At 39.2% G+C, this 20,050-nt stretch overlaps 1 protein-coding gene across 3 annotated transcripts in view; it reads left to right on the top strand.

Annotated features, from left to right (window-relative positions):
• The window catches only part of RABEP1 (rabaptin, RAB GTPase binding effector protein 1), a 76,611-nt gene that overhangs the window by 51,234 nt on the left and 5,327 nt on the right, over window positions 1–20,050 (top strand). For all 3 annotated transcript variants that reach the window (XM_034752741.1, XM_034752740.1, XM_034752739.1), the window contains 9 exons: window positions 946–1,413; window positions 4,086–4,190; window positions 4,804–4,920; window positions 7,633–7,731; window positions 9,900–10,040; window positions 10,572–10,761; window positions 14,764–14,819; window positions 15,764–15,862; window positions 16,590–16,706. In XM_034752741.1, coding sequence (XP_034608632.1) covers window positions 946–1,413; window positions 4,086–4,190; window positions 4,804–4,920; window positions 7,633–7,731; window positions 9,900–10,040; window positions 10,572–10,761; window positions 14,764–14,819; window positions 15,764–15,862; window positions 16,590–16,706 — 1,392 coding nt within the window. The remainder of the gene's footprint in view (window positions 1–945; window positions 1,414–4,085; window positions 4,191–4,803; window positions 4,921–7,632; window positions 7,732–9,899; window positions 10,041–10,571; window positions 10,762–14,763; window positions 14,820–15,763; window positions 15,863–16,589; window positions 16,707–20,050) is intronic.

The raw sequence follows: 20,050 nt of genomic DNA, 5'->3' as shown, positions 1-20,050 counted from the left end.
TTGGCAACCCTAGAAAGTGCTATTTCTGGAACAGACACCAAGAACACCTAGAAGAATTTAGACTGAATGATGAAAAAAATAGTGAGACTCTGATTTTTCTATGCTATTTGCTTTACATCTCTAAATTAAAAGCAGAAATAATCAAAATGTTGGAAAATATTTTTGAAAACAGCATTGTAATTCTAGGTTTTGTGATTAAGAGAATACATACACAGACTCCCAACTCTAAGGAGTAGATCAGAGAATCAAGCTAACATGGCTTGTAGAGATGTTAGAATCCTCAGTGCATGGACACATTTAATTCCACCCTTATTCAATTTTCCAGTTTACTTTATGCATGCATATATTTATATACGTTGCAGTAGTTTAAGAAGAGAAGCATGTTCTTTAATTAAAATCTCACAAAAATATTGAGCAAGGAGGACAAAGGGATATTTTGTATAAGACAAGCAAGGGGGGAAAAAAACATACACCTGTTTTTATACAGTTGACTTTAGTTCATAATCATTTCACAATAATTGTTTTAAATGTTAGTGATGTTGATATCAAGCCCAGCTTTGCTCTAGAAAAGGAGATGTTTGTGCTAGCTGGCAGTGGAATTTTGCTTTCACTAATAAGCAGAATTTTGTAAATAATCAATATGGTACTATGTTGTGTAGCTTGTTTTTCACTGCTAAGTGAGCTGGCAGGGAGGTGCACTTCCTAGGGAAGTGGAGCTCTGTTAGCAGAACAATGTTGGGAAAACTCTGTAGCTACGTATACCATTTGGTTCTGAATCTTTACTCTTCACTCTTAATTTCAGCTGTCACAAATGTTCTCACCAAAGCTAATTTAAATCAGTAGCTATCATGTCGGATGTTTGGCGCCCAGTATTCGATTTGTTTTGCTGTTACTTCCAGTGCAAAGACCGGAATTTGGCTTACCTTCCCTTTTTTTCAATTTCAGGTACATTTAAATAGCGCTCATGGATCAGTCCATTCATTAGACACAGACTTGTTATTATCTTCTGGTGAGTCTTTCAATAAATCAGACAATGATCTGTTTAAAGATGGACTTCGGAGAGCACAGTCTACAGACAGCCTGGGGACATCGGGATCTTTACAGTCCAAAACTTTAGGATACAACCACAAAGCAAAATCTGCTGGGAATCTGGATGAATCTGATTTTGGACCACTAGTTGGAGCAGATTCAGTGTCTGAGAACTTTGATACTGCCTCCCTTGGGTCTCTGCAAATGCCAAGTGGATTCATGTTAACCAAAGATCAGGAAAAAGCAATCAAAGCAATGACACCAGAGCAAGAAGAGACTGCTTCCCTTCTCTCCAGCGTTACACAGGTTGTAGAGAGTGCTTATGTGTCTCCTAGTGGTTACCGCTTAGTTAGTGAGACAGAATGGAATCTGCTTCAGAAGGAGGTAAGTAGTCTGTCTTTTGTCTTCCTGCCTCAGTATAGCTTCTGTGTTCAGTGCTTCTGAATTGCTCTGGAGCAGTCCTATTTAATCCAGCAGCTACAAAGGAACTGGAGAAGGAAATTGACTAGCTTCATGTGATCCTGGTTAGTTTCCATTTGAAGATAGTTCTGTGCATCAGGCGTGCTTGATGTAGATGGAGACTCCCCTGAGTAGGAACAATCAGAGTCAACTTTCTTTTTCATGAAACCCTGAAGTGTATTACACTTGGAAGGGCTGCAGAGGGGATCTGATTTAGGAATCTGACTGTTGCTTCAAAGGTGGTTTTGACCTTGCAGTAAGGGAAAAGATATAGAGAAAAGATGAGAAATGAAAAGGAGAGAAGAAAATATAAAGCAACTGTGAGATGTGGGAGAGGGAAGAGCCAAATGTGGTGCAGGACAGGATGAAGAAGTCTAACAGGAAACAGTGGTGGGCCTAACACTGATCCCCTTGTCCACCAAGGGTTATGCAGGAAACAAAGTTTAGAGGTGAGTGACCAAACTGGCTACAATATAATCAACTTCAGACATATTTTTCAGGGACTTGCTCCTGTAAGGAACAGATTTCCCTGGACCCCATGCAGCAGATTGAAATTGACACATTACAGTTCTAGTTAGTTTCATTGTGAGCTGACCAAGGCAAGTGCCACTTTGGGGAGTTCTAAGTGTCAGTTCCTTTAATAACTGTATATGGTGACAAATTCAAAGCCCAGGCGCGTTCTCCTGTCACGGAATGCAGTTGTGCTCAGCAACTATGCCCACCATCTCCACATAGACTAAAATGTAAAGGGGGACTGGGGAGGGCTAAGAAGAAACTCTAAAATGGAGGAAATGGGAGGGAATAAAGTGGAAGAAAGGAAGGTAAAAATGCAAGTACAAAAAGGGGAGAAGAAAAGGCAAGACTGAAGCAAACACAGGAGGAAGGATTGTCAGGAGTGAAGAGATGAATGCTAAAAGGAGAATGGGAAGAAAGAAACAGGGCAGATGTAGTAGTGATTGTTACACTGGTGATCCTAGTATCGCCCTGTGAGAATTACTGGGACACTAGAAATCAGAAGGGCTATTCATAACATGCTTAAGAGAACCTCTCTACACCGACAATAAAGCAATTATCTTTTCCTTGTGGTGTAGAGGGAGACTCTACATTATAATGATTTCATGGATGAATCCAGTCCTCTATAGCCTTCTGAACATATTCTTGCTCCCTTGGCATTTGGATGACATTTTACTCCAGCCCTTTCTTGGAATTCTGAGAGAAATACTGTTTCCACTTAATTCTGGAGGCAGGAATATAATCCACAGTTCAGGCAGCTATGAATACAGCTCTGGGTGGGCGGTGAGAAGAGTGAGAAATACATATGAGATTCCAATTCACAGCACTGACTTGTAGCTATTGCTTTGATAAAACACTAGTCTGAATCCCTATTAAAACCATTAAAATGTAAAAATGGCAACATAGAGGTCCATCTAGTTCAGTATCCTATCTGACATTGAGCAGTAACAGGTGCAGCAGAGGAAGGTGACAGAAACCCCCCTAATTAAAGCTGGTTGGATGTCATAGCAAAAAGCGGGGAAAGTTATTGGGGGGGGGGGGGGGGAATCACAAATTTACAAGAAAAATGCCAAAAGTGTTGTAGTCTTTTGGAAAAAATGTGTATTGCAATTTCTTTTAAGCCATTCAGAAAATAGGACATTCTCCATACTTCACCTTGCTGGACATATATAGAGCCAAGCCTGTTAAAAAACATGAAGGAGCCTTGACTGATAGTGTTTTGCTGAGAGTTACAATGACCACATGTGGAATCTTGGCCCCACTGAAGTCAATGGCAAAGCTCCCATGAACTTCTTCAGTGTCAGGATGTTGTCTTGCTATGAAAGCGCCCTAAAAAGCATGGGGTCAGATCCTCACCTGGCGTAAGTTGGTGTAGCTCCATCAAGGGTGCTATGATAATTTATACCAGCTGGGAATCTTGCCTGTATTGTTTTTTATGAAAAACTTGGAATTATGGTATCTGTTCATAGGGGAAGTTTCTTCCTGACCACAGGCTTATGCCCAGAAGGATAAGTGTTTATACTTCTTACAATTTTTGTAAAATAAAAAAAAAATGTGATATTATTCTTATCCATGTAAAAATTTAATTTTTTTAAATCCTGCTAAGCTTTTGGCCTCAGTGCTACCTGGTGGAAGTGTGTTTCACAGGTTAACTATGCAAGTGTTTTTTTTAGTTGTCTCTTGTTTTTATTGACTACCCTGATGTTATGTAAGAGTAAATCAGTGTTCCTATTTCATTCTCTACCATTCTTTATCTTTTATATCTCTTTCACATCCCCTCTTACTGGTCTCGTTTCTAAGCTTAACAGTCCCTGTCTTTGTGATCTCCATGTCGAAGTCTTTCCATCTCTAACCATTTAGATCACTTGTCTTTGGGTCCTTTCTGTTTATATTGCTCTTTAGGCATAAAATAATTTAATCCTGTTGCTACATGACTTTTGCTCCTGTCTTTTCCAGAAATTTTCCACACCCATAGCTCTTATCTGCAGCAACATTCTATGATTGCACAACATGAGTGAGTCTATATATCACTCAGACATTCCTTTTAAAGTCTTTATGGCAAGTAATATCTTTGTGTCCTCCAGGTGCAGAATGCAGGAAACAAGCTGGGAAGACGCTGTGATATGTGTTCTAATTATGAGAAGCAGTTACAGGGAATCCAAATTCAGGAGGCCGAGACAAGAGATCAGGTAAGGGTTTTTTTCCTGGGCTGTACAGAGATATTGCAGCTGTAGAAACGGCCAAGAATGTAGCTATTAACTATCTGCCATTTTATCTTATTTACTTTATTTTCAGGGATTTTAGTTAAGCTACTTCGAATTCTGGGAAGCTCATGCCAATTTAGTGCTGTAATCCAATTTGCTGCAATTTGTGTATGAAATCATGCATGCTTGCATATGCATATTACTTAGATATTTGCCAAGTAGTATGCCACATTACTTAGTAATGTGTTCTACCAAAAAGTAAAAATGCATTATGCAGTCATCCTGAATGAAATATCCTTGTAATGATTTTTTGGGCTGAACTGAATAATTCCTTAAGTGCTTTTCACTTTATAAATTCTATTGTATTTACTGATACCAGGAGAATTGCTGCAGCAAAGGCAAAAGTAGATTATATGTAATTTTTGTGCCAACAGCATAAAATAATTCTAACACATCTATAATGTGTCCCCCCTGCCTGTGCACTCTTGTGACTCTCAATTCTAAATTCAGAATGTTTTTACATTACATTTATGTTTTGGGGAAACAGATTTGCCCTTTAAAGAAAGGTTGCTTCCAATCTTTTGGTCTAACCATGTAGGTGAAAAAGCTGCAGGTGATGATGAGGCAGGCTAATGACCAGCTGGAAAAAACAATGAAAGATAAACAGGAGCTGGAAGATTACATGAAGCAAAGCAGTGAAGACTCCGCTACTCAGGTAAAAAAAAAAGCTTTACTGTAGCAAAGAAGTGGATTCTTCAAAAGGAATGTTTTTGTATTCCAATTCTTAATTTTCAAATAGTTGTCTTAATTGTGAGGATCTGCGCAGACTCCCTACTCTAGGAGCTACTCAAATGAAAACGTCCAGGGTTGCTTTTACTACAGAGTACTGATACCTTGTCAGGATGATCTTATACAAGCATCTGGCATATATCTGTATCTCCTCTGTTGCCCATATTAGATTTAATATTACTTCTGTGAGTTCACTTAGTTATCGCTGCCTTCTTTCCGTCACCCCCCTTGTTCTTGAAGCATTTTGTTAGTCCTTCTAAAGCCATGTTAATTCAACATTCAGGTTATATTTCACAAACTGGTTGCCAAAAAGTCAGCTGTCACTTTAAGTTTTCTTGCAAAATGAACTTGTTTTGTTATCAGATTTTGGACCATAAAATATAGATTTCTTCTTTCAGCAAAGGCTTTTTAATACATCAATAAGATGCATCTGTTACAAGCTTATCAAATATTCTATTCAAGGGGGGGCTTGAGAGCCATTCCACTAGGGATGTGGTTGCTTCTTTAACGTAAGCTGTGCATATATATATATATATATATATCTTTTTTTGCAGATACCTAGAATTCCCTTTGTACCTTTAATAAGTAGTACTTTCTAGACTCTGGAGCACCGTGGGGTGCAGGTGACCTAGCATTGGTCACTTGCAAAAATTTATTTTAGATGAGATCTTGACCCAATGAGTAGCATTTAAGTCTCTTAAGAGTAGGGAGTCATTGTAGAAGATCCAAAAAAATAAGAATGTAAGGTTCTGTGCACCTAGCCTTTTCTAAATCTCTTTTGTGGATATACACTTCCAGCTAGATTCACAGAGAAACTTGGGCTTGGTGACACTGGGCGTTGCCACATCTAACTTATAGGCGCCTAGAAAGTCGGTGTGATTCACAAAGCCTGAGTTCAGCACCTGAGCTCCCTACATAACGAATGCGGGGAGATGGACACCTCAGAATGGGATTCACAAAAGCCAGCATGCTAGATAGCTCCTCAACTAAGCTAGCCAATGGGAGATGCCAAGCCAAGGGATGTCTCCTATGCCCCACCCCTCTCTTGGAGATAAGCACCTAAGTTCAAGGTAGAGGGGGATGCCTCCCTCTGTTTGGGATTCTCAGCTGTACCCTCTCTTAGCATTAGGTGCCTATGCCGTTTTTGCACAGAGGAGTACCCATGTGAGTACCCTAACCACCAGGCTAAAAGCTATGAGGGAGATTTTTCCCACCTCTTGGAAATTTAGTGTAAGCTTATCTGTGGGGCTTGATCCAGTAGGCAAGCTCAGAGCATGCTTACTCTATCGAGCCCCACAAGTGAGTTGGGCAGAGGAACACCTATCGTCCCCTAGTTTGTGCATCGCACTGGGCTTTGGTGTCCAGACAGCTCAGAGACAGAAACATAGGCGCTGAGGAACTTTTACTGCAAAAATGGAGGTGCTGAGTGAGTTTAAGCACCTACAAGGCTCAGAGGCAGCCGAGCAAGAGTTTTGTGAATCCCAGTGGGGCCTGAGTCTGGGTTTTAGGAGCATAAGTCCTTTTGTGAATCGAGCCCATCATACCATTTAACCTTATCAGCACTTGACAGGTAGCTAATGCAATTGAGAAGGAGACACCCATTTAATGCTTACCTGTTTGGGCAGGGAATGACTATAGTTGATCAGAATACACACCTGTCTCTTCTGATTCTTACCATGAGAACCTGAATTGGGAAGTTTTCAGTCTGAAACTCCCCATTTATTATTTTTGCTCTATTTGTACAGCCCCTAGCACAATCGGGACTTGGTCTCTGATGGACTCTTAGGTGCTATCACAATACAAATAGTAATAGTAGTAAAATGGTAAATAAGGCTGGTATTTATAGACTTTTTAAACTTTCTTCTGTGCCTGTAACGTACAGTACTGTAAACTCAGGGCCGCAGACCTGTTGATTTCTGTGGTACAATAATGGAGAAACAAAGTGTGCATAATTTTGGGTGCTACTTCCCTGGAATCAATCAGATATTTTTTTTTTATGTTTTATCCTACTAATAAAACAACAACCAGTGGACAAAGTCTTCTGGGCATGGAATTAAATTTAGATAGTTTGTACTCTGGCTTTCAGTACAGTTCACTCTATGTTTAAGGGAATATCAAAGCTAAATAATGAGCATTTTTTCTTTACAAGCCATGGAATAAGATTTTATTTTATAGTCAGAATTCTGAATCTCTTATTTTATATTTCAAAAAGTACTGCATTTCCACTGAAAACATATATTTTTTTTTTTTTTTTTTAAAAGAAAGCATTATCTTTCTACCCTGGAAAAATAGATCTGTTTTTTTCTGCCTTAATTGGCTCTGAAGTGTCTACATTTGGGTATGATCAGAATTAACTACTATTTCATTGTTAGTTTTCAGTAGAATTAATATACTATTTGTAAAAAAAACACATCTTAATTCTGTCTGTATGAGTTAGAGTATCTCTTTCAAATAATAAGCTTGTGATGCATGAGCCAATAAAACAAAACCTGGTCTGAATGAATATAAAGCTGTAATATCTGAAGTACATGTGAGGGTTGAAAAGTGGGAATAGATGGATATTCAATACTCTTTCAAAACCTGCTTAATCTGTTTCAGACACGTAACTATATCTTTCTTTGTTTTTGGTTTTTGGAAGATATCTTCACTTATTGTTAGATCTCAGGAGTCTGAGACCTTACTCAGTGAATTACAGCAGGCATTTTCCCAAGCAAAGAGAAGTGTTCAGGAGCAAATGGTAAAGAAACTTCACTTTTAAATACCTTTTCAGTAATATTGTATGCTCAATATTGCGGATACACTATTTTTAAACACGTAAATGAAAATGAATGGGTGTGTTTGTTTATCTTGCTGTCTAACCATGTCAACCATGCATTTAACATAAGGATATTTATGAATCCTGTAGTGTTGAACCTGAAGCAGTTTGTAATGTCACGGTCTGCACGCTTCTCTCACCAAGGTCTCTTCCATACTTGCGCAGATCATCCCCCCACTGACACTTGTCTTCACCACCATTGCAAAAAGCTGCTGTGGTTGAAGCTCTTCTGGGAGAAGTTCTGGCTCAGGAGTCTCTGGTCTCTCATTCTCCCCTGCACAGGAAAGCCCAGGAGTTTAGGTTTCTGATGTGGTGGAGCCAGGGGCGGCCTCCTCATACTTGAATTTTGGCTGATGAATGGATCTTGCTCCCTGTTGCTCTCAGCACTTGTAAGGAGGAAAGACCCACAACCCTGCAGCAGCGTGGTGAAGCTTCTTTTCCAGGAAGAGACCAAGTTTGGTCTTTAAATATAGCCACCTTACCCTGTGTCTCATACCTTTTTGTGTGTGTACATATATGTTTAAAAAAAATTGAAGTTGCAAAGTCAAGCACTCAGAAGTTAGGAAATGCCAGAATTCAGGTTGCATGTGCAACCTTAATTTGGCCCTCTTATGTGTAGGCATTACAATAGTCTCTAATTACATGATCTCATACTACTTTTTCCACAGGACCCCAGCTTCCTTCAATGCACAGAATGGATGGTGCTCATTTAATAAGCAGCTGTTTAATATTTTGTGCACTCTTTGTTGTTGTGTGTGGTACCCAGCCTTATTTACTGCACACTATTCACACCCTGCTCTGAAGGCAAAAATAATACTTCCCTCCTGGGCTTTTCTATGACGCTAATCACTTATAGGAGCCAAGTGCTTCACCGATATTAAAGAATTTATTTTCACAACACTCCCGATGAAGAGGTATTAGCCCAATTTTACAGATGGGACACAGTGACACAGAGATTAAGATCCAAAAATTCCACTAACTTTCAGTGGAGATTGTTTTGAGATGCCTAAGGCCCGTTTTTTTTCCTTCAGAGCATAGCATTTATATGACACTTTATATGTTCGAGCAAGCTGCCGTGACATCACAGTTGCAGCTGTGAGTGCTCATCACTTGTGCAAATCAGACTCTAGGGTCTCAAGTCAGGCACCAAGAAATTGAAGAACACGTTCGTGCCCACCTGTGAAAACTTCGGCATAAGAGATGTGTGTGGCATCACATAGGAAGTCTGTGACAGAAGCAGGGATAGAACCCAATTCCACAGGGCAGCATTCAGCTGCCTTAACCATGAGACCATCCTTTCTCTTCATGCAGTCCCCTGCCTCAATCCTGCCCAGCTTTCTCAGCAAATGAAGCCAGAGGTCTTCCAGATGAGTCTCCTTTGCTAACAACCCTGATTTATCTCCAGAGCAATGAATGAGACAGGGGTCCTGTAAGAAAAACATTGTATATTATCATGTAACTAGATGGTATCATAATTTGGCCCACTTGTGCATATGCATTGAGGTTGCACAAGCAACCAAAATTCTAACATTTCCTACCTTTTGAGTTCTTGACTTTGCAACTTGATTGTTCTTCTAATATATAACTTCCTATTTTTAAAAAAAGCAAATGAAATAACAGTTTCCATCATGTGGCTCATAGCAACACAACATATTCAAAGACGGAACTTGGTCTCGGTTATTTATATAATTAATTAGGTAGACAGAAAAAAAATTAAACACAACACATGTGTGCCACACACACCACCTTGTCCATTGGCTACCAAAAAATTGGAAGATACATAATGAGGCTGTATGTATGGCCTGCTCTTTTACTTATGACTGACTGCAGTTAAGCTGTTAAACTAAATTAAATGTATCTTTTATGTAGGCAATTGGTAAGTGTTAAATCTTTGTGGGTGTTGTGGTTTTACTTTTTACTAGTACTGGAATAACCAAGGCTAACCCGGGGGAGTTGATCCATACTGCCATCCTCCTTCACAGAGAATATAAATTGCCCTGGGTTCCACTAGCTTTGGAAGCACTGCGACAAATTGGCTGTGACTAGACCCTAGCATGACTATAATTTTGCATTTTCTCCTTATTTTGGAGGCTGTCCTGATGCAGTCAAGGGAGCAGGTCTCAGAAGAGTTGGTGAGACTACAAAAAGATAATGAAAGCCTTCAGGGAAAGCATAGCTTGCATGTGTCTTTACAGCAAGCTGAAGATTTCAGTCTGCCAGAATCCATGGAGGTAAAATTTTGAAATGATTGATTAGAATATTTAAATGAACAAAATGTAACAGTAGAACTAAGTGGAAGAAGTTACGTAGTGGTCTGGTAAAACTGCAGAAACAACCAGATTCTAAATTTAAGGTCTTGACTCTGCAAGGCATTGTGTGGGGTGGCAGAGGGGTGCACAGATTAGTTATGTTGAGCAGTGAAGGTTAAGAACTGGTATAATCCTTCGTACTGAGCTATAGTAAATCTCAACAGCCCTACATGTCCACTCCCTTACACTCAAGCATAGCAGATAAATAGTGGATTGGTGCATGAAGAGAATTAATGTGTGTTAGGAGAGAGAGATTTTTGCAAGATATTAATTTACCAGGCAAATTTTGTTGTACTTCTTTAAAACCTTTTTGGGGACAGGGCCTGAGATGCTGAGACAGAGCAAAAAACCACTGGTAATTTGACTCTCTATCAGTGACTGGTATCAGTGTACATTGCTTTCTATGTATGTGAAAATGTTGTAACTGAAATTTCTTGATAATCTTCAATTCAGGAACTCAGTGAGCTGGTATTAAAATATCGTGAGGACATCATTAGTGTACGGACTGCAGCAGATCACCTTGAAGAAAAACTGAAGGCAGAAATTTTATTCTTAAAAGAACAGATTCAAGCTGAACAGTGTCTAAAGGAAAATTTAGAAGAAACTCTACAGCTGGAAATAGAAAATTGCAAAGAAGAAATAGGTGCGAAGGGGCAAAATAATCTAGAAAGAGAAACCTGTGTTGGAAAACAGATTCTTAAGGACTTGTTTTGGGGTAACTTGTATCCACATTATCATCAGAAGAATTCAGTCCAGTGTCCCGTTTGACATGCTTTTGGAAAACGCACAAAAATAGTAGGGCAGTCGATTAATCCCAGTTAACTCGTACGATTAACTCAAAAAAATTAGTCACATTTTTAAAAAGTAATTGCGATTCATCGCTGTTTTAATTGCACTATTAAACAATAGAATACCAATTGAAATGTATTAAATATTTTTGGATGTTTTTCTACATTTTCAAATATATTGATTTCAGTTACAACACAGAATACAAAGTGTACAGTGCTCACTTTATATTATTTTTATTACAAATATTTGCACTGTAAAAATTATAAACAAAAGAAACAGTATTTTTCAGTTCACCTCATACAAGTACCGTAGTGCAATCTCTTTATTGTGAAAGTACAATTTACAAATGTAATTTTTTTTGTTACATAACTACACTCAAAAACAAAACAATGTAAAACTTTAAAGCCTACAAGTCCACTCAGTCCTACTTCTTATTCAGCCAATCGCTAAGACAAACAAGTTTGTTTACATTTACGGGAGATAAAGCTGCTGGCTTATTTACAATGTCACCTGAAATTAGAACAGGCATTTGCATGGCACTTTTGTAGCCAGCATTGAAGGTATTTACGTGCCACATATACTAAACATTCGTATGCCCTTTCATGCTTCAGCCACCATTCCAAAGGACATGCTTCCATGCTGATGATGCTCATTTAAAAAAAAAAAAAATACAGTAATTAAATTTTGACTATTCTCCTTAGGGGAGAATAGTATGTCTCCTGCTCTGTTTTACCCACATTCTGCCATGTATTTCATGTTGTAGCAGTCTCAGATGATGACCCAGCACATGTTCTTCATTTTAAGAACACTTTCACTGCAAATTTGACAAAACGCAAAGAAGGTACCAATGTGAAATTTCTATAGATGGCTACAGCACTTGACCCAAGGTTTAAGAATCTGAAGTGCTTTCGAAAATCTGAGAGGGACGAGGTGTGGAGCATGCTTTCAGAAGTCTTAAAAGAGCAACACACCAATGCAGAAACTACAGAACCTGAACCACCAAAAAAGAAAATCAACCTTTTGCTGGTGGCATCTGACTCAGATGATGAAAGTGAATATGTGTTGGTCTGCACTGCTTTGAGTCATTATCGAGCAGAACCCATCATCAGCATGGACGCATGTCCTCTGAAATGGTGGTTGAAGCATGAAGGGACATATGAATCTTTAACGCATCTGGCACGTAAATGTCTTGTGATGCCGGCTACAACAGTGCCATGCGAACGCCTGTTCCTTTCAGGTGACGTTGTAAACAAGAAGCAGGCAGCATTATCTCCTGCAAATGTAAACAAACTTGTTTGTCTGAGTGACTGGCTTAGCAAGAAGTAGGACTGAGTGGACTTGTAGGCTCTAAAGTTTTACATTGTTTTATTTTTGAATGCAATTATTTTTTGTACATAATTCTACATTTGTAAATTCAACTTTCATGATAGAGATTGTATTACAGTACTTGTATGAGGTGAATTGAAAAATACTATTTTTGTTTTTTACAGTACAAATATTTGTAATCAAAAATAAATATATTGTGAGCACTGTACACTTTGTATTCTGTGTTGTAATTGAAATCAATATATTTGAAAATGTAGAAAACATACAAAAACATTTAAATAAATGGCATTCTATTATAGTTTAACAGTGCGATTAATTGCAATTAATTTTTTTACTCGCTTGACAGCCCTAAAAAAGTAGCTTTTATTTATAACCGTTGTGACAGACTGCATTTGACAAATTGTGCATCTGAATATAATCCTAAATTCACAAGAAGACACAGTGTCTATGGTGAAATATGGCCAAATATGCCTTCTGATGTAGCATGTAACTTAATATTAAAAGCGGAAGTGTAAATGGAAAAAAAGGAGATAAAATGGGAAGTGGAATTGTTACCAAGTTTTAAGGGTGAGATTACTGTTTGCTGCCTAATTTTGTGCCGTTTTTTAGATTGATATCTTTGTTTTGTTGACTTTGACACAGATATCAGTAACAATTCCTTGGCCTGTGTTTATGCAGGAGGTCAGACTATAATGTCAGAAGGAACCATTGTGATATCTGTAAATGTGAATCTAAGGAAGACATGAGAGATGTATTGGAATAGTTCACCGTGAGGTTTTATTTGATAGGGAATACTACTAGCAGGGGGTTGTTTTTAGTGGGAGATGCTTGTTCTATCTCATTATTGGTGAAACCTAGCCTCTTTTACTTAACCCTCAGAAAACCGAGCATCTGCCCTCTGCTAGAGGGGAAGCAGAATCTTGCAGCTAGATGAGTAAAAATGAGGAGGAAATAATGATGAAAAGAATAAAACAGTTATGTTTAAGTGAATAAGTGCATTTTAAAAATGTGATTATGGTGCCGGTAACTTACAGAAATAAACCCAAAACACAGAAAGAGAGAAGTAATTGTTTATTTTGATATAGCATCCAAAGTGTGTTCATGCAGGTCCCCTTGCTGGAGCCTTTTTGGTGTAAGTTGAAATGTAGGTCCAGGAAAAGGGTGCAACACAGCATTTTTGTTTAGAGTGAGATTAGTTTTGCCAGCCTTGCCTTCCCTGCTGTTAGAGAGGAGGTTAAAAGCTTCCCTAAGGCATAGCACATAAAAATGAAATGGTTTCTTTCCCCTCAAATGCCTAAAAAGTAAAGGGGATCAAAGGACAGTTCTGTACCATCCTAAAATTCAGCTAAGACAATAGGCACCTGAGTAACCAGGTGGGAAGTGGTATGTGCTACTCCAGGAGAGCAGGAAGTGACTTGGGCTCCTTGGGTTGGCAGAAGGTGGGAGAAACAGGAGACACTTGGTCCTGTTTTTAGGGCAGGTTGCCTTTTTCTAAGTGTTCTTCAAGTGGGCACGACTTTGTTTTTATTTATTTTATTTTTTTTGTAATGTTGCAATTCAGTTTTCCTCCTTAATCCATAGCTCTTGCGGGGTCAAGATTCCTTTCTTCTATCAACTAAAATTTAGCATTTGTTCTTAATCTCAGAAATCCTTCTCCTGGTGCTAACATGGTAAAAATAATGAACTGTGCTTGATGCCCATTAGAGATGCATGTAACCTGCACTGACTGTGTTACATCCGGTACATATTAAAGTTCCTCTCTTGACCCATTGTCACAGTCAATGTAACTCACACTTACAGTTCTATCCAGGACTCTGCATTATTAACATGTTTACTTATTTCAAGGCTCTAGTCAGGACATTTAAATAAAGTGTGTACAAGAGACAGCATAGCAGACCAGCGTTACAAAACAAAGCTCTAAGTCTTCAGAAGAAGCACACATTTTTGCAAGTTCACAATAAGTTAACTTCATAATATTAATGGTGCCTTAATAACAGCGCTGCATGCTCTGGGAGACCAAAGTTTAACCAGGGAGGGGGTGTCACTCCCCGAACACTTGTATGTGTTCCAGTCACAATAGTGATGGGTGTGGCACTAGAACATGGATAAAATAGGTTGGGCTGAGGAGAAGGCGATTGCCCCTGTCTCTGTTAATACCACCCGGTGACCATAGGGCTATGTTGACAGCTGCCTTAAAGGAGATCATTTACCTACCAGAGGAAGATTGCCATGATCATAAGCTATTGAGAGATGAGTTATAAGGGGGGAAATGGTAACTCCCAGAATGAATGAAGAGAAATCTTCAGAACATATCCTTGCTGGGATCTGTTGGATTACACATTAGCCTTGCAGAGAACTCTGGCTGGAGGTAAACCATTCCACATAGTAAAAAGATCTTCAGATACATTTACCATGATACATTTAGATCTTTTTTTTTTTTTTTTAAATGGGTTGATGAAAGTGAGGTGTAAAATCTGGAGAAGCTAGTGCCTTGATGAAGTGAAAAGTTTGATTTTCCTCTGTTTTGCAGCTTCTATTTCTAGCCTAAAAGCTGAATTGGAAAGAATAAAAGTGGACAAGGAACAGGTAAGCGTTCAGTTTGAAGATCATTTAAGAATTTTGCAAATGTAAATGTAGAAAATTTAACCTGATAAAATGGGCAGGAAGGAGAATCCCAGCAAGGTGATTCATTCTTGTTCTAGAATCTCTGTGTCAGTATCAACCCCTCTCATGTCAGAGAAAATAAACTAACTTTCCTTGCTGGCTCTGCTTAGTTGTTACTAACCAAAATATGTATTTTGTAAAATGACTCTGAATGAGGACACTATCTGACAAGTCACTCGTGTCTAGGGAGATACAAGCAGGATAGTTCGGAATGATTTCCACTACATGCGTCTGACGAAGTGGGCATTCACCCACGAAAGCTTATGCTCCAATACGTCTGTTAGTCTATAAGGTGCCACAGGACTCTTTGTCGCTTTTTAGAGATTCAGACTAACACGGCTACCCCTCTGATACTTACCACGTTGTGGCCTTCATGTCACTGTAGCTGTGAAATAATAGAGAATTTACTTCCTTCCATAAAAAGGAAGGAGTGCTTATTCTGTGTAGGAGAGTTTTCTGACCACAGTGTACGTTGCCAGATTGTTGCAAGTTGAGAACTTGTATGCTTGTGGATTTTGAGGAGCAGCACTATCATTTAAAAAGAACAAATAAGTAGACGTTTGAAACTCAGAAGGACAGAATTATAACATGGGAAACAGTGCAAGTTTTTTGCAATCTTAACAGAGGCTCTCCTAACGCTTAAAATTGTATATACTTTCTATACTAATCTTAATAAGTTAAATGTTATTCGCTATAGGCATTTCCTTCAGTTTCAGGAAAGAAAGAGGTGATGGCATGTTTACCTTGGGGTTTCTCTACAAAGGCAGTTACACTGATCTTTCTATATATTGTTTTGAATGCCGGGCATCTGTGGAAAAAGAAAATTTTAGAGGATTTCGAGTAATTGATTTTCTCTGATTTCACAGTTGGAGTGCACCTTGCAGGAGAAACAACAGCAGCTGGAGAGTCTTCAGGAAATGAAAAACTCTCTTGAAGAACAGCTAAAGAAGGAGACCACTGCGAAGGTAACTGTTATGTTGGTGGCTCTGCATGAAAGTAAGTTTTGAATTTGTACAGACACTTGTGTTTTTTCAAGCATAGTGTTCTGAAAGCTCACACTGCTGGTCAAAATGGGTATTGCTAAGAGTAAGGATGAAAAACAAAGGGGAAGAGTGGATCTCAGGAGATGCCCTGACTGTGCAAGTCTCCCAAGGGAAGTTGTTGAAAGCTCCATTCCGAGTCATTTTAAAACTGGATTAACCAGTTTGGGTCCCCTGAGACACTGAATATTTGACATTTCAGTGGTTACTGTGGGGAACAGTACTGCACTGGCAGAGGAATGAATTAATTCTGGTCTGATTTTTATACCACCTTGATCAAAACCCAGACAGAAAATATAGTAATTTACCTCTGAGAGAATCATGATCCTCCATTTACTGTCTGATTTCATTGTCAGAAACTTGCAGTTTTACTTGGAGACCTGTGGAAATAAGATGCTAGGGAAGGGCTTTTTCCTACGTTAATGAATTAATCGTCACTATCCCCATACTCTTGGAAACTGGGTATTAAACCTTTTTTCCCCAGATAGGGAAACTGAGGCATGGAGAGGGTAAATGGCTGGTCCAACTTCAGACAGAAAGTCTGGAATATACCCAGATCACCTGATTCCCAGACCCATACTTAATCAGAAGTCCATCCGTGCCCCTTTTGTACAGAGTTTAAGCACAACATCAATAACTTGTCTCTTTCCAGACTAACCTTGAGCAGTTGATGTTTGAAGAAAAGGACAAAGCGCAGCGACTGCAGACTGAATTAGATGTCAGTGAGCAAGTGCAGAGAGACTTTGTAAAGCTTTCTCAAACCCTCCAGGTAAGAGATGTGCAATCAGTCTGTCCCAAGTATTACATTTGTTCATGCCCAGGTGTATTCTGTCAACCTCGATAGTCGGGGTGCGGTGCGACATAAAAACTGGGACCACAAACCAACTGATAGTATTGTGAGCAGTAAAGAATTATTAGTCTAAGCCAGGAATCCAACTTGTTTTAGCACCTCGCTGGGCTCTTATTTAGCCTGGATCTGACTGCCTGTCCACCAACTCCCTCCCAGCAGCCAGCAGGGAGTTAGTGCATTAAATGGAGTTGTACAGAACCACACAAATAATAGCTCCATGATTCCCTAACGTTGCAGAGACCACCTCGTGATGGTCCCTCGGCGTATAATTTAGTCAGTGATTCAAATATTCAAGTGCGATGTCAGGAATTTGCACTAATCACTCCTGGGCTGTGTATTTGCTGCTCTTTAAGCTATAGCACGTGATAGTTTTTTATCCCTATCACTGAGTCATGTGTTTGATCCTAAAAGGAAGAAGCTATAGTTGGGCCCAAGAGATCACAAGTCAGCAGAAGAAAGAGATTTTAATACTTATGGATTTTTGGGTAATCTTTCATGCAATGGAATGTGGTTCATTTTGCATTGCAGTTTCTTATCCTTCCAGCCAGATCTCTCCTCAGGGGTATACTGAGGTTCAGTCCTGTATCCTTTAATTTCTTGTACCAACTGTTCAGTAAAGAGTCACTTAGAAATAAAACTTATAAATTGTAATTCACGTTTCCTAGTTTAGCTAGTAAACAAAATCAAGAATCTTTGCGCGCCCAATAAAAGAATTCAGCATGTTGCTTGCTGGAGGTGGTCCCCATGGATGGGCAGAGTGGGTTGTTAACTTTCTCCTACTTGTTTCTGTAGTACTAGGCAGTACAAATATGAGACAATTAAGGTAACATTCTCTGTAAAACTGCTTTTTACTTGCTGTCGTTCTCTTACAAATCCGCGTACTGCTTTGAAAATACATTGGCTCAGTTTCCATAGTGAAAATCTTGTCTCAAAATATTCATGTGGCTCCAAAGAGCTATGGTAAAAGGTAGTTACTGTTACTATGTCACTTGCCACTGTTTTCCTGATTCCAGCTTTGTTTGTAAGGTTATGTTTGTCACAGGCTTCTGCCTGTGTTTCCTGTGGCTGGACAGTCTTTGTCCTGTCACTCCAGTCCCACAGCTCTTCTGTAGGAATGAGCATGCCCACTCTCAGACATACAGAACGATTGGTAGAATAACTAGTCAGTGTTTTATGTGCTGGCTGCCCTGCTGTATAATGTATGAGGATTTTAGTTTCTCCTCGATAGCTGGCAAGAGTTATTTCCTTTCCTCTCCTTGCCCCTGGGAGGTCTGGATGCACTTCTTTTTTCTGTGGACTGATGAGTTCAGTCTGGAGAAAACAGGCTATGTCTGTGGCTGATTATTGTATATCTAAATCAACTAGCCACTAGTTGCCTGAAGTTCCTGATGCTAAGAACCATGATCCTAATGCTAAGACCTCTTGATACCAGGTAGCCCTGAATCCAAATTCCAGGGAGTAATTTGATATGTAGAAAACATATTAAATATTAAAAATGGTCAAGGCAGGGGTCTGATAGATGTCCTTATGTATTTACATAAGTATAACAACTTAATTATTTAATAGCTCATTAGTTACACTAGCTTGGGATCACAAGGCCTAGTCTAAAGACCAGAAGAAACCTTATTCAATGAATTGAACAAATTTATTGATTTAATTAATAAATAATAGGGGTTAGTTATCCGCTTGCTTGCTTTACACTCAATTAGAAGGCCTAGAGCTGCTGCCATAAATTAACTTCCCTATTTTCACTCTACATAAGAATGGCCATACTGGATTAGACCAAAGGCCCATCTAGCCCAGTATCCTATCTTCCGACAGTGGCCAATGCCAGGTGCCCCAGAGGGAATGAACAGAACAGGTAATCAAGTGATCCATCCCCTGTCACCCATGCCCAGCTTCTGGCAAACAGAGGCTAGGGACACAATCCCTGCCCATCCTGGCTAATAGCCATTGATGGACCTATCCTCCATTAATTTATCTAGTTCTTTTTTGAATCCTGTTATAGTCTTGGCCTTCACAACATCCTCTGGCAAGGAGTTCCTCAGGTTGACTGTGCATTGTGTAGAAAAAATACTTCCTTTTCTTTGTTTTAAACCTGCTGCCTATTAATGTCATTTGATGACCCCTAGTGTTACAAGGAATAAATAACACTTTCTTATTTACTTTCTCCACCCTAGTCGTGATTTTATAGACCTCTGTCATAGCCCCCCTTAGTCATCTTTTTTCCAAGCTGAAAAGTCCTAGTCTTCTTAATCTCTCCTCATACGGCAGCTGTTCCATACCCCTAATCATTTTTGTTGCTCTTTTCTGAACCTTTTCCTATTGCAACATATCTTTTTTGAGATGTGGCCACCACATCTGCACACAGTATTCAAGATGTGGGCATACCATGGATTTATATAGAGGCAATATATTTTCTGTCTTATTATCTATCCCTTTCTTAATAGTTCCCAAAGTTCTGTCTGCTTTTTTGATCGCACATTGAATGGATGTTTTCAGAGAACTATCCACACTGACTCCTAGATCTTTCTTGAGTGGTAACAGTTAATTTAGACCCCATCATTTTATATGTATAGTTGGGATTATGTTTTCCAATGTGCACTGCATTATCAACATTGAATTTCATCTGCCATTTTGTTGCCCAGTCACCCAGTTTTGTGAGATCCTTTTGTAGTTCTTCGCAGTCTGCCTGAGACTTAACTATCTTGAGTAGTTTTGTATCATCTGCAAATTTTGTCACCTCACTGTTTACCCCCTTTCCCAGATCATTTATGAATATGTTGAATAGGACTGGGCCCAGCCCATTTATTCCTACCCTTTTTTTCCTATTGTTTAACCAGTTACCAATCCAAGAGAGGACCTTCCCTCTTATCCCATGACAGCTTACTTTGCTTAAGAGCCTTTGGTGAGGGACCTTGTCAAAGGCTTTCTGAAAATCTAAATACACTCCCTCTTGGATTCCCTCTTGTCTGCATGCTTGTTGACCCCCTCAAAGAATTCTAGTAGATTGGTGCGGCATGATTTCCCTTTACAAAAACCACTCTTTTGAAAAAAAGAACAGGAGTACTTGTGGCACCTTAGAGACTATCACGTTTATTTGAGCATAAGCTTTCGTGGGCTACAGCCCACTTCTTCAGATGCATAGAATGGAACGTACAGTAAGGAGATCTATATACATACACATACACACTCTTTTGAAAAACAGTCAAACTCAGATGTGTTAAGGTGGTTTAAATTGCACGTTAGCAAGCTGGAGTTAG

The sequence above is a fragment of the Trachemys scripta genome, chromosome 18, assembly GCF_013100865.1.
Source record: "Trachemys scripta elegans isolate TJP31775 chromosome 18, CAS_Tse_1.0, whole genome shotgun sequence".
Lineage (NCBI taxonomy): Eukaryota > Metazoa > Chordata > Testudines > Emydidae > Trachemys > Trachemys scripta.
This window is presented reverse-complemented; position numbering and strand designations above follow the sequence as displayed.